Source organism: Priapulus caudatus, unplaced genomic scaffold (assembly GCF_000485595.1).
Source record: "Priapulus caudatus unplaced genomic scaffold, Priapulus_caudatus-5.0.1 Scaffold594, whole genome shotgun sequence".
Classification (NCBI taxonomy): domain Eukaryota; kingdom Metazoa; phylum Priapulida; class Priapulimorpha; order Priapulimorphida; family Priapulidae; genus Priapulus; species Priapulus caudatus.
In genome coordinates this window covers 72,714-87,314 of record NW_014577655.1, presented here as the reverse complement: position 1 = coordinate 87,314, position 14,601 = coordinate 72,714, and the positions used below count along the sequence as shown (strand labels likewise).

The 14,601-nt window shown below is 41.6% G+C and overlaps 1 protein-coding gene across 1 annotated transcript in view; it reads left to right on the top strand.

Moving 5' to 3' along the window:
- The window catches only part of LOC106811954 (thyroid adenoma-associated protein homolog), a 21,587-nt gene that overhangs the window by 637 nt on the left and 6,349 nt on the right, over positions 1-14,601 (top strand). The window contains exons 2-21 of the mRNA XM_014815698.1: positions 1,724-1,827; positions 2,433-2,572; positions 3,285-3,891; positions 4,210-4,421; positions 4,702-4,955; positions 5,242-5,432; positions 5,832-5,981; positions 6,638-6,838; positions 7,654-7,851; positions 8,199-9,019; positions 9,193-9,350; positions 9,680-9,978; positions 10,109-10,218; positions 10,376-10,477; positions 10,742-10,884; positions 11,116-11,261; positions 11,654-11,835; positions 12,059-12,365; positions 12,749-13,402; positions 13,706-13,891. Of these exons, the coding sequence (XP_014671184.1) occupies positions 1,724-1,827; positions 2,433-2,572; positions 3,285-3,891; positions 4,210-4,421; positions 4,702-4,955; positions 5,242-5,432; positions 5,832-5,981; positions 6,638-6,838; positions 7,654-7,851; positions 8,199-9,019; positions 9,193-9,350; positions 9,680-9,978; positions 10,109-10,218; positions 10,376-10,477; positions 10,742-10,884; positions 11,116-11,261; positions 11,654-11,835; positions 12,059-12,365; positions 12,749-13,402; positions 13,706-13,891 (5,165 nt within the window). The remainder of the gene's footprint in view (positions 1-1,723; positions 1,828-2,432; positions 2,573-3,284; positions 3,892-4,209; positions 4,422-4,701; positions 4,956-5,241; positions 5,433-5,831; positions 5,982-6,637; positions 6,839-7,653; positions 7,852-8,198; positions 9,020-9,192; positions 9,351-9,679; positions 9,979-10,108; positions 10,219-10,375; positions 10,478-10,741; positions 10,885-11,115; positions 11,262-11,653; positions 11,836-12,058; positions 12,366-12,748; positions 13,403-13,705; positions 13,892-14,601) is intronic.

Sequence of the window (14,601 nt, the reverse complement as noted above, 5' to 3'; positions counted from 1 at the left end):
CTCGAACCAAGCGCTTGGTTATCAAAATCCATAATCGATTTCATCAAAAAAAATAAAAAAATAAAAAAATTTCTTTTTTTTCGAAAAAGTGATGACAATCAGAGATATCATCGCTACTATACAAGTTATCCTTTATTAACAAACAAAAATGTATTATACACACAGTAGTAAACAGTGCAAAACAAACTGTAAATAGGGCTATTAAACAAGCACATACATGCACACACGTACATGCACACGACGTTACGCACACGCAGGCATTCAACACCCCGAGTAACCGATTGTAACTGATCATCGGTTATTTGGGTCCAACCGATGATCGATTACGAAATTACAACCGATTGACAACACTACTACGAAGTTCACACGACGCCTGCTTCGTTTCACACTATCGCAGCACAAATGGACAACCAATTAACAACACTGTCAACAGCTTCCATTTTGGTATTTATGCATGGCTAAATGTTCATTTGTTCGAATTATATATCTTTGCTATTTGGTACTACTACAAACAAATTTAAACATCACTAGCTGGCCAGAGATATCTAATGAATTCCGGAAAAATACGCCCACTCCACCAAAATGTTAGTGAGAACAAATGGCTGTTTATCATCCGAAACTAACCACGCTACTCGATTGTTTGGCAAGTGAACGTAGTCGTGTGTCTGACGTCATTCCAGCATTAATCATATGTTAGCTTGGCCTGGTGGGCCTTGACGTGGAGTTCGGAAACAGGGACTGAGGAAGGACTTGAACCCAGAATGTAATGCGGTGCCATTACTCTTGTATAAACATGCACTTGCTCCCATTTACATTTCGATGGAGTGTGTGTTCCGCAGGAATTTACCAGATATCGCTGGGCAAAGTGTGTAGAACTAAATAGCAAAGCTATAATTCAGACAAGTGAACATTTAGCTACGCATAGATACCGAAATGGTGGCTGTTGGGCACCTGATCTATATTTTTGTTGTTTGTGGGTAGCGGCATTCTTGTTATAACTTGTATGTTATAGAGGACCGTTTGACTGGGATTTACAGATAATTATTAATTACTAATAATAGGCAAAAGAGAGTAGATAATATTAGGACTTTGGTAATAAATGCATTTCGTTTTTATTTACCATAATTTTATTATTGAAACGTTGCAAGTGTCTGTGGCTACTAGTAAAACTGTCGCTGCATAAAGGGGTCGTTGTCGTGTGCCCGATTATAGTACCCAAGGTGTCGGCGAGTATGTCGCCTACGCCTACTCCCTAACATAACCATGACAACATTGTTAATACCCACAGAGTTAGCATGTTATTTAACTTTATATTGCAGGTTTTGCCAATTTAGTACTGTAATAAATAGATATCAAAAATCAATCGAATGATCCCAAAAGAAATTGTTTATAACTACTATATTTAATTCGGTCTAAATTTTAACCCACTACCGGGTTTATTATTAAACTGGAATTATGACTTTCTAAAGCTTGTTCAAAACATGCATGTTTCTCACATTTAGCAGCATGCATGATGCAGTGATGCACGAACTCGCATGCAAAACTGAAAATGCTGCCAATTATTTCATCGGGTCAATTCAGGTCCATTAATGTTGCACTATCCAAGTAAGTGAACGAACAACTTCTGGATACGTCTTTTTCTTAAAGCTTTACTGAATCCAGGATTTGATATACAAACTAAGAGAAGATCCAATAATCAGCATGCAAGCTACCTGTGTTGCAGGTCTTTGCACTGTTGAGGAAAAATCTGCTGGCAGCATCTGGGATCTACTGTTGGAGTGTCTGGGATCATCTGATGGTTTGGAACATGTATCTTTAATCAAGGAGGTATTTTGTCCTTTTGTTGTATTACTCAAATTTTACAGTTGAAAACATTAGCATCTATATACATCTGGTTTTGCTTACTGGAATGGACAGGCTCCTCCCTACGTTGCGCAAACCAGGCGCGCCCGTCCCATTTGGGAAAACTCCCCCCCCCCCTGTTTCAATCGGTGCACCACGTTTAAATTACCTCCGGCCCGATTAAATTCCACCACAATAACAGTTTGACAGCGCGGGAATCGATCGTCAAGAATTCCCATTCGACCAGCCCCCCCCCCCCTACGCGTGTATTTGTACCGTACCACTAATGCGTAAACGTCCTACACTACGCATGCACTGCAGCCACACACAAGTACAAACAGGCACCCTGTCCCAAACCCAACCCCTACCGCTAACTGTAAACCCACTCGGCTATCTTATATACAAGTACCCCAAATACCGTCTATGGTGTGGTGGCGATTTTACGCATTAGTGGTACGGTAAAAAACACGCCTCCCGAACCCCCCTAGTTTCCCCTCCCCCCTACCCCTCCCCTCCCCCTCCCCCCTCTCCCTCCCCCTGTTTCAATTTCATCGTGGGGAGAACCCTGATGAATACACATGTTGATGCAGGTGGATAAAAAACTGAGATGTACCAGTGAAGAGGATTGTTTCCAGACTGAAACTCATGCAGACATTTGCCTTCAAGCACTGGCAGAAATATATTGTAACTGTGGATCCAGCAGAGTGGCATTGAGAAGAACCCTGATAAGGTATTAAAGGGATACATGACCCTATAGGTTCCTTGCATATTTTCAGTTAAAATAGGTTTAAGTTACGCTACATAAAATATTTCACTGTTCAGTATTCATTAGAAATATTGTTTTAAATATTGTTTTGAGACTAATGGCTGTATCATTGCTTATAACGAGGGTGGCGCCACTAGTAGCCCATTTACTTTCAAAGTTGCGCATTGCAACTTTTTGGCTGCAGGCTGCATGCAGACTGAGGGTGTTTCTTAGTTATTAATTTATAAGAGGAGAAGTTAGTGCAATATCTTTTATATTCAGTTATAATATAGACAAATTTGTCCTAAATTATAGATTGTTTGGTTAGATAGCAGTTAGTTACAAATATAGTTGCACTTTTGTGATTAGCCCTCAGTCTATAACTTCCAAAATAAATCGGCAAAAGCGCAACTTTGTCAAGGTGGCAACACAATCCCAGGGTGTCATGTCAGCGGCCAAAAATAACGATTTCGAAACTCTGTTGTTTTTTGACAAATGTTTAAATGCATGATAATAGAAATTTGTAGATATATTCTATTATTTATGCACTTACTATCATAATATACCCTAAAGTTCTAGGTTGTAGTATCTCTTGTAAGGAGTTTATGTAACTCATGAGTCATAATTTGTTCTTACATGAGAAGGTAGCGCATCGTTCCTCACAATTCATAATTGATGGTTCACGTTATTTTTGCAGTCTAATTCAAGGTTTACCAAGGTCCATTTTCGAACGTGCTCGAGAGCTGCTGGGGAAACATCTACTCTGTTGTCTAACAGTGTGCTCCGAAACTAATAAATGCTCTCATGGCTTGGACTTGGTTGTCAGCTGCACGGAGAATGGAAACAAGATTGGAGAGCAGTGTTTGGCTGACAACTTATGTGATGTTCTGCAGTGGTTATCGAGTGGCCTGCGAGTGTTCCTGCAGAACATGGGCTCTGATGCCACCCCTATGATGCAAACAGAGGCAGCCCACTCATGGCAGGTATCACTGAAGGTATCTATCCACATCGTCCAGAAACTATGCCAGGCCAGCGAAGCCCCCACTGTCCAAGGTCAAGAAAGCGGAAGATCAGGAAACACTATGCAACCCTCTTATGTGATCAGAACTGGTCACATTTCAGCAGTAATCGGAGAGATGCGAGATACAATTGTGACAGTTCTGAATCAGAGTTGTTATCTACTAGACAGCCACATCATGTGTGGAATGGCGCTGCCAGTGTTTCTAAGGGTCCTCGTCACGGAAGCCTCGTTTCCCACACTTGTCACAGACACACTGCAGAGTTTCTATAGCGAGAATTCTGAGGTAATGAAACTGATGATTTCAAACAGTCTTTACAACTGTTCTTGTATTTTTCTGACCATCACAATACTTACTGGTATTGCTTGCATAACAGCAAGTGTCTACAGTAAGAATAACGTGTCTTAGAACACTCTGTACATCTTTATCTTCACCTAAATCTACAACTATTGAGCCTGTATTTGTTAACTTCTTCTTGCCACAGTTACATGATGATGCCACCTGTTCTTTGCAAGGACCTTATTGTCGTACTGTTTTAATACGTCGAATCCTAGATCCTCTCACACCTGGCAGGAACATTTTATTTGTTTTGTTATATAACAGGTTGGAGAACCCTCTAAGCAAAACAGCCAGCACACTACCACGGAAGTTTCTGCCATTGGAAAGCTGTTTCAGGTGTACTCCAAAGTGCCGCAGCTTGCTATATGCAATGGCTTCATTGCACAGCTGACGTGTGATGAGCTCATGCATCAGCCTCTCCAACAGCAATGGCTCCTTACTCTTCTGTTCAGCCACATCATTCGACTTGACAGTTGGTAAGGAATTTCAAAAGGCGGAGTGAGGATAGTACATACATGTAATTGAGTCAGACTGTCAGGGACCTTATGTGAGAGGGTTAATCTTAGGTCGTAACATCATTCTTGGTTTTATAATAAACGGACCTAATGTGCTAATTTTCATGTTAATGTTCTTTTGTTTACTTCTCTAGCTTTGAAGTTACGAAGGATAAATAACTTCAGAAATATTGCACAGTGATAACATCGCTGATAATATCGCATGTGTGAGCCTATATTATAAATCTGTTTCGTGTTTCAGTCTGACAGATTTGATAGCAAAGACAGCTGTTTCCAGAGCTCTAGTCACCTGGACTCAGAGGGCGGTAGAGTGTACCTCACGACTTGAGTACCATGATGAGCTTAGCAGTGTCCTGCGTGGGGGTAATGCCATCAGTGATAGTCTACTTCAATATGTGTGGACAAACTGGGAGAGTCCTATGGACTTGGTGCGCTACAATGCTCAACTGGTGTTTAGGGGAACAGTGCAGTTGCACTTGGCTTCTGCTGACGAAGGTAAATAGTGGTGTTAGTAAATAGTACACGGCATCACAATATATGGTTGCAACAGTGTCTTTCATTTATACTCAATAATTTCCCAGATATGTGCTGATTAGAATAGCTTTATACACTTGATTAAATAATTGCATGCTTTCATGTACATTTAACATATTAATATTTTTAATGTGTGTCCCTAGTATTTTCTCAATTCTCTCAGTTTTCTCATAACACAATACCAGTTCGGTTTCCTCATGTCCATGTGCATGTGTATGTAGGCACTTTAGACAGTATTGCGTTTCAGATGCAGAGCAGAGTGTCTTCCTTCTGCAGCTTGCACGGGATTTGCTAGCCATGCCATGGCACATTCCTGCTAAGTACCGACCACTCGGTTGTGTCGTGGAACACATCGGAGCAGAGGCGACTCTCACACTGTGCCCTGGGATCGCAAATGAGCTGCTCAACTGTGTGGGTGAACTCCAGCTAGCACCCTTTGTGAGTGCAACTTGTGATTTCACGTGTGAAACTTAAATTGGCTACATCTAATTCGTGGTTGGAAGTGGAATGTTTACAGAAGGTTTAGTATAGAACTGGGGCTCGTTGTCAGAAGCAAAATTAGTTTTAACATTGGTCTTAACATTAACTTCACCTTGTATTTTAATTTAAGAAATTTTTAATTATACATGTATTTAATGGCTGTGTAGCAGTATTTGTTGCATCTATCTTGTTGGTGCTCTTCGTAAGATGGTTGGTGTAATTTCCTGCATATTTCAAGAAAATAATAAGGATTGTCAATAGATGGTTTTGACTTGTAATTTGGTAAATCGGTTAAGAATATGTATTGAATGAGTATTTATGATATATATATAGAGATAGTATATATCTATCTAATAGGTGAGTGAACTGCTAGAAACACTGTTCACAAGTCACAAGGAGCAGATGCAGATGGATAAGGAGAAAGAGCGATGGGAGCAGGCATGGGTTGTGCCAGTATTTAATGTTATTTGTACTGGCACCAAGAAACAGAGAGCTGCCACTGTAGAGGTATGAGAGTGTTTATGTACTGTGCCATGCATGTGTCAGTGGTAATTGTAGTAATAATGAACTAATTATAAGTGGCAGGGTTCTCCCTACGTTGCGCAAACGGGGCGCGTGCGCCCCGTTTGGGAAAACTCCCCCCCCTGTTTCAATCGTTGCGCCCCGTTTAAAATACCTCCGCCCCGATTAAATTCCACCACAATAAAAGTTTGCTAGCGCGGGAATCGATCGTCAAGAAGTACAATTCGACCAGGAAACCCGGCGCGTGTATTTTTTCAGTACCACGCATGCACTGCAGACAATACAACAGTCAACCTGTCCCACACCCAACACTAACTGTACACCGACTCGGCTATATCTTATATATACAAGAACCCTAAATACCGTCTATGGACATGGTGTGGTGGCGATTATACGCATTAATCAGTGGTACGGTAAAAAAAACACGCACCCATAGTTTCCCCCCCTCCCCCCTGTTTGAATTTCATCCTGGGGAGAACCCTGAGTGGGTAGTTTATGTAAACTTATTTCTCCTTTAATGTATATTTCTTTAACATTGCTAAACGTACTAATTAAAGGTTATCCTAAATAATTTGTGTATTATAATTGTTTTACATTCTAGAAAGCATTTTCTATATTATATTTGTCTCTTTTCCTTTCAGCATTTGCTTTGTAAGCTGCTGAAATGTTACCCTCGATCCTTGCGTGTAATAATGGATCAGCTTGCCAAAGACGATCATAGGAATAAATCGAATTATCTAGCAGCACTCATTACCTGCCTCAGAGCGTCTAGGAGCATGGGCTTACTGAAGGTAGATAGCGATGCTACAGGTGATGCAAGCACGTGGAATGGCATCATACAGGTAAGGCAGCTCACCATGTTATATATAACCTTCTTTCAAGCACCAATGTTCTCAAGTGCTATGCAGCTCTATTTTGAATGCCAGTAAGTGGTGAAATGTTCTTTGAATTTCACGTTGTGATGTTTCCATCTGTGGTAATGCATTACTGATACTAGAAGTAGTTAAATCAGTTGTGTCATAGTGATAGGGATGCTGGAGTAAGACTGCTGCTATAGGAAGTTTTATGTTTACGGATGTGAACTTTACATTACAATTGCATTGTTATTGTTCAGAGTACTCTACATTAATTTCAGAAAGTATTTTATTTTACGGTTGGCATTTTCTATTTCTGGAAGAAATGCTTAAATTTTTGATTGGGTCATTTTGGTTTATTAATTATTTACTTTTTTTGTGTTATTTGTTGCAGATGTTTCATTTGTATTCACGAAAGTAATGCAGATGTTTTATGCAAATTTCTGTTTTTACTATTGGTGTTTTCTGCTTCTGAGTGTTCTTTTCATTTCATGAAGTATTGATTATTCTTTTTGCAAGGTATTGTTTTCTTTTTAAGAAATACTCTTGCTATTCTGTTTTATAATTTTGAAGGGAAAGACTTGCCATTTTTGGTTGCATTTTCAAATTTATTTAAAGTGAATTGTTCCAAATAAAAATGAACATGACCTAAAAATGATATATGTTACAGAAAATATATGCTAACATATATATATAGTATGAAATCAGTTTTTGATTTGAAAAGGATAAAGCAATCTACTGCACCATTTGTAGCAAACAAACTGCTGTTCTAATATCTGTTCATTATCGCTATCGCTTCACAGGTTTCGACGTTGCGGGCAGCACTCTGCCACAGGGATGCACATCTGCGCACTGACGCCTTAGCTTTGCTCACCGACAGCCCAAAGACTACCGAGTCATTCACAGCTACAGACTTCTCACTGATCAAGTGTTTTTTGACCTACAATCTTAACAACCAAGCTGCTGCTGTCAGACAGGAGATATCTGCTCATGTGAAAAAGGTAGATAGGGTAAATCAGAAATTCACATTTTCACTTGTCTGTGGATGGAATTATGGGCTTTGATGAGCTTCACTAAATACAAATAATGATTGTTTATATCTATAAGTTTATCATTGGCAACAGATTAGCAAAGCAGTTGAAATAAGGAAATATTTATAAACTCTCATATAATGGCTATCCTATGGCAATATGAATTTCATCATTTAACCAGTAGAGTGTCTAAATAGTGTAATAGACACTGGTGAAGCAATCATATTTGAAAATTTTGAGTGGCAGAAGAAAACCTCATGTAGAAGCAGCAAATTAAAATAGTAGCCATTTGTAATTAGAAGATGTTTGGTTTTCAGTTGCTTTACAGGATGGTGGACAGCGGCCGGTGTTTGAAGAGGCAAGTGAGACAGATGAAATCAAACGACAGCCAGCGTGCAGCGAAACAACTCGAGCAGTACCGAAGCTTTCTCCAGTGGCTTTGCAACCTTCTCTTTGCGAGCCTTGTGCCAAGTTGTTCTTTCGCACGCAGAAACACTGCACTGCAGAGCCTCTCACTTGTGCATGCCATTATCGGCTTCTTCTCAGGAAACACCCTCCTCCTCCCTCAACCAACGTCTAATGAAGAGTGCAGTGGCCCTCAGCCTGTTGTTGGTTGCACAGCTATTCCTACTCGGTCCTATCCCAACCAGTTTCCTTTGGGAGTTTTGTGTCCATCTAACATACAGACACTATTGCAATGCATTTCGGACAGCTACGACGTGAACAAGAGTCTTGTTTTCAACTTACTGGTGGATTTCAGCGACAGTCTTCTTGGGTTTGATGATGAAGCTAGACTGAGGGACTTCTTGGTGGAGGCACTGCAGTTGGCGGGTGGAAACAGACCGTCAGGTACGGTGACAGCTAGCTATATTCTACGTCTGCTGGTGTGCCAGCCAAGGTTGTGTGACGTGATCTATGGATTGCATGCTCCTGCAGCAATAACAAAAGTGGCAGGTGAGGCAAAGCCTGCAGACTGTGAGGTGCACACTTGCTGCTCAGATGTGCTCAAAGAGAAGCGCTTCCTTTCATTGATTACACTTCTGCTGAATCGACTGGCAACTCACGTTGAAGTAGCAAGGAAAAGTTTACTCCACGCAGCCATTAGCCATCCAATCTATGGCATTATTCTTTGCATAAGGTATAGTTGTTGTTTTTTTAAATGGTAGCATATACACACATATAACAGTGAACTTATAATATTAAGCATAGATAACTCGAGTTGGTGTCATCATGGTTTCAAATTGCCGTTCTGCCTTTGTCATGCTGGTTGTGATTTACTAGAACAACTTTCCATATTTTTGTTTTCATCAGGCAGGTATTGGGAGATGTTAACTTCAAGAAATTAAAAGATTTAGATGTCTGGAGGAAACTCATCAAAGACCTTATTGAACAGTGCTTCACCATAGCTCAGCTCGTATCTCCTGTCATCACAAACGACTCTCCAGAAGGCCACCTGCCCATGGATATAGGTGGGTATTGATTTACAGAAGCAGGGATTACACAGATGCAGTTGCTGAAGCTAGATTGGGTTGTGTTTTCAAGCTAGTTCGTTACACAACCCTCAGGAATGGTGGGTCAGCAGAGAGGAGATATTGTATATTATAGTAGTTGTAGCTTTTAGAAACAATAACACAGGCTTGATTTGTGTCAAACGAGAGTAAAGGGAAGACGAATCAATTTGCAAATATATAAGTTTAAGATTCGTATAAGTTTGACATGTTGGCTGGTGTTGAATGATATGTACTTTCTGTTACACTCCAAGTGAGAGATTAGCTGCCACAGTTCTCTGATGTTTCAGACGATACAGTGTCACTAATGCAGCTAGTCACTGACATGCAATCTGTCCATGTGGCAAGCCCAGAAGCTCAGCAGATGAATGATAACCCACAGAGAGATGGAGGCCCTGCGAGTGACACTGCTAAGACTGGTGGTGTTACTAGCAGTGAAGGGCCACAGACGATGGTTGTCACTCCGCAAATGTTGTTGATCTGCAGCTGGAGAAGCATGAAGGAGATCTCTCTCCTCCTCGGTCAGATTGTACGCATGCTGCCTGTGGTGGAGAAGCATGACGCACCCTGTCTGCTGACTGTGCAACAGGTAGATGCTGAATTTGTTATAATGCTCCGTGATGGTGAAGTATATAATATTATACATGTACACGAGCATGAATGTAACTTCATTTCAATTACGCACCGAACTTTGAATGATATGTATTGCTGCGTCACAGGTTAAACAAATTGGGGATTATTTCACCAGCCAGTTGATGGAGTCCCGTCACCGGGGCGCATTTGAGGTTGCCTACGAAGGATTTTCTCAACTGTGTAATATGCTATGGAGGTAAGATGTAATTTCACTTGCTTTCTTATGAGGCATCATTAAAACAATATCAGTCAAACCAGCTGCGACAAACATCTGTGTGTAAAACACTTTTTTAAATGCATAATTATATATTACATTTCTGTTGCTGGCATTTTTTACTGTTCATTTATTGCAGATGTCCAGTGGCTGGTCTGCACAGCTTGCCTGATACCTGGCTAACAGAACTGCTTGCTGATATTCAGTCTAACAGTCTTGTATCAAAACTGTGCTCTACAAGGTATAAAATAATAAAAAAATCTTAGTACATTTAAATTGAACGTAACTACACTGTGATTTCACAAAATGACAAATAGAGAATTAAGTTGTGTTTATCACTATATGTCTGGGAAGAGTCAAATAAAACAGAATAAAACAGAAATACAGTAAATATATATACTGCAGTTTACTGTATTCTTTTTTTTCTTTTTGTGAAACCCTTTTCTTGTTTATTTATGTGCATGTTGTGTAGCATTACCACTAAGTGTATGTTTATGTGTTGTAGGCGGAGTGCGGGGCTGCCTTTCCTTATGCAGGCACTGGTCAGTACGGAGCCAGTCGCTACAAGACATCTGTGCTTCAAGCGCACGATGACACAGTTGCTGGCCATGACCCTACCTGCAGGCTACTCATCAACAAACAGCTCCGGTGAGAGGTTGTATACACAGTTCTATGAAGTTAGCGTGTATGCGATTCTATGTTTAACAAATGCTGTTATGTAATTTGTTAGGTGTTACTTGGCTCTACTCGAATTACTTAGTTTTGTCATCCACTGTATAATCCAATATATCCATATCAGGGTTGCTGGTATCAGCTGCTATTGTGTAAGTACTGGTCGATCAATTTACTGGCCTTTTAATTAAGCCAATTTACTCTCAGAATACTGGAACACCACGGCGCACGTGCATTCACTGAACATTCTGCGAGCGCTGTTCCGTAGCATGCAGCTGGGAGAGCAGGTGCTTTCCTATGCCGACGATGGTCTCATCGCAGCCTTGCTAGGCGGGCAGTCCAATAGCTGGAGTGTAAGTCATAAATATGCATGTCCCATCCCATGCTCTATACATGTGTAGGGCTCGCATAGTGTGAGAGAGCGCATCTCAATTCTCTAGCTCATATCTGTTCACATTGCTCTAATATTTTCCAGCTCCGATCATGGTTCTTGCGTAGTTTGAAAGAGTAATCTAGCATGCACATGTCTTCTTGTTCAAACTAGTATGATCAATGCATGTTTTAGTATACGTGAAATGCGTTAGTAGCTCATATACATGAGTTTTTATAACATAGTACGCATATGTAGCTATATGCAACAGACAATGCGTTGGAACACAGTTAACGAGCACTGTATTACTAGTGTTTGCTATTGCGCATAATCATAATAAATCGATCATCTAATTTCTGTCGCATGTTGATGCAGGTGAGGAACTCGGCTACCATGCTCTTCAGCACCTTGATAACGAGGATATTCGGAGTGAAGCGCACGAAGGATGAGACGTCGCGCAAGAACTGTCTGACTGGTCGTGTGTTCTTTACACGCTTCCCAAAGCTGTACACGTTCCTACAGGAGAAGCTTGGTGAATGCACAGCAGGCATAGACAGGTGGGGCAGCTGTCGTATCTAGAATCACAGAAAAATTTGCTGTAGTTTTTAAACTGTGTTGGCAGTTGTTAGTCATGTTGTTCAGTTCTCGTATAAATTTTACTGTTATTGAGATTATGATAAAACATTTGCAGTTACGGGAGCAGAATTTCTGTTAATGGTTGTCACTCTGCGTGTGTTTCTAGCCATGCCGCTACAAGTGGTCGTCGCATTGCTTTTGCAGCTCCGGGAGACTGAACCTACAACCAGCACTCTACCCACTGCTGATGGTTATCTCCAGACTGTACCCTTCTCCGCTCCAAGGTATCGACACAAGTCTGAGCCTAGCAGTTTTCATCCCACTAGTCAGGCGCTGTGCGTACAGCTCTGTGTTGAAGATGAGGGAGATGGCTGCAAGAGCCTTGGTGCCACTCATCACCGTTGACATCTGCCAGCCGACGTTCACGGAGCTCCTGGTCACGCTCCCAGCGCAGCCGTACGTGATGTCACAGAACTTCGTTCATGGCACCCTGCTGCAACTCAGCTTTCTGGTAATTCTTGGTAATAATGTGTGAATAATTCTTGTTAGTTCTTTATAAGTTGTTGTTGTAGTAGTGCCACGCTTCAGGCCTAATTTACATTACGTTAATAGACATGTTCAAGGTTAAATTGCAGCTTATTAGGGCAATGTTGTTACTAGCACCCACTTTTGGCACCTGTCTGCATCCACTTTCTGCACCCCCTGTCACCCAAAAAGGCAAGAGTACAATTATTAAGTTAAAGTAGGTTAAGTGTAAGTTAAGTTAAGAGCATAAGCTGATCGACCAACATTGGGTTACACAGTAGAGCTGTGTCTTGTTGAGACTGCAGGGCTCCACTTTGCATGTATAGCATGTAAAAACATGCGACAAACGTACGTTAACTCGAAACGCAGGTGCGCCACTCAGCAGAGCAGAGGATACATCTGCCATCGGGAATCTTCAGCGGACTCCAGCGTGTCTTCTGGCTGGCCACTAGAGCGAATGCGTGTCTGGTGACACGTACCACTTATCTCGAAGTTGTGCGAGATGTTCTCACTTATGACCTTGTCGCCGATCACCAGGCTGTTGCGCTCCATAAACAGGAGCTCAGAGATGCCACGGAGCAGCTGGTGTTTGTTGAGTTGGAATCCCACGGCAGCTGCCTGCCGAACACACCCATGCTGTTGAGCTTTTATACTACAATCACTGACCTCTGCTGGATGCTGGGCGTAAACCAGGCATCTGCTGCCTCGGATGCGCTTGGTGTAGGTGGCGTTGCTATGACAACGCAGCATCCGGGGTTGAAAAACGAGTTAGACATAGTTGACCGTCTCCTTGGATCGCCTTTCTACGAGGTTCGCTTGCACGTATTGAGGAAACTCAGGGCTGTGGTTGACAGTGGGGAGACAGCATTGGGAGAAGCTGGTTGCGAGGTGGTGTTCGAGCATGCCTGTGTTAGAGAGGAGCCGAGCAGTACATTGAAGGCAACTCTGCTGCACTCGGATACAGTGAGGAACAGACTAGTGCAGCTGGCTCGGATGGAAACCAACCATGCATGCATCATTGAGGTAAATATGTAACATGCACTATGAGAGTTTTGAGTATTCCTTATTAACAGCCATGTTATTTATTTGTATGTTGCCAATGTTTTTGGCAGACATTATGTTATTATTTTTACACTTACATGAATCTGCATTATTTGAAAACGTTTGTATGGCTTTTACATTAAATAGCTAATATTGTCAAGCTTTGAATACATGTATCGAATGCACTTTTTTCTATCACCGCTTTTATTGGTATTGATATGCAGGACAATTATTCTATGTTCATCATCAGTACTAAAATACTGTATTTTACCATGCTATGTGCAGGTGTATTATCTGCTGGCAGTGTTTCCAGTAGAATCTTCATTTGCCTGGCTACACGATGGTTTGCAACTGTCCGTCACCGAGGTAATGCATGTAGTGATGGAGCGAGGGAAAACAGCTCAGCTCGATGGTGTCCGCTCGGCATTGCTCTGCTTTACCGCTGTGCTCATGCCACTGCTGTGTGCTCAGGTAATCCTCACAGTTATCGATAAGGCCATCCTTCAAAAATTCTATGTTTGCTGTCCCCCGACCCATGATTTTTTTAGTGGGTAGGTAGGTAGGTCTTTTTTTGTGAGGCATAATAGTTATTTTAAGTCTGTCCTCATGTTTGCCACACATGCTTTGTGTTTCAGTCTTAACTATGAGGAATGTAAAAAAGAAAGAAAAAAAAGGAACCCAAAATGTAAAAAAAAAACTTGGGTCGCGGCCATTTTCCTGGGTCGGTCGGAGGACAGCAAACATAGAATTTTTTAAGGATGGCCTAATGCTAGTTGAGTGAGGTAGTGTGATGTGATTGCTGCAAAAGCTCACTTCTTAAACAGGTGGGGGGCATATAGCTTTGTTGCTAGGTACTCTGGTGGCTAGGGCTCTGTCTACTGTTGAGCTCTGGTTAAATTATGTGAAAACTTATGTGGGACTTGACATCAGTAAACAAAGCCGTCACACTCTTTTGAGCTGTGAGACCAATGCTGGGTTCAGTGCTACATGGGAATTTTCCATCTTTAATGTGGCCCACAGTGATGGTTCAATGGTAGAGTGCTCGCCTCGCATGTGGACGGTCGGGGGTTCAACTCCCGGCCGGGTCATACCAAAGACTTGAAAAATGGTACACATGGCTTAGCCTTCAGCAAATAGAGATAGAGTGTGGCAAGTTAACTCGCAGTGCTACCAGTGGACTA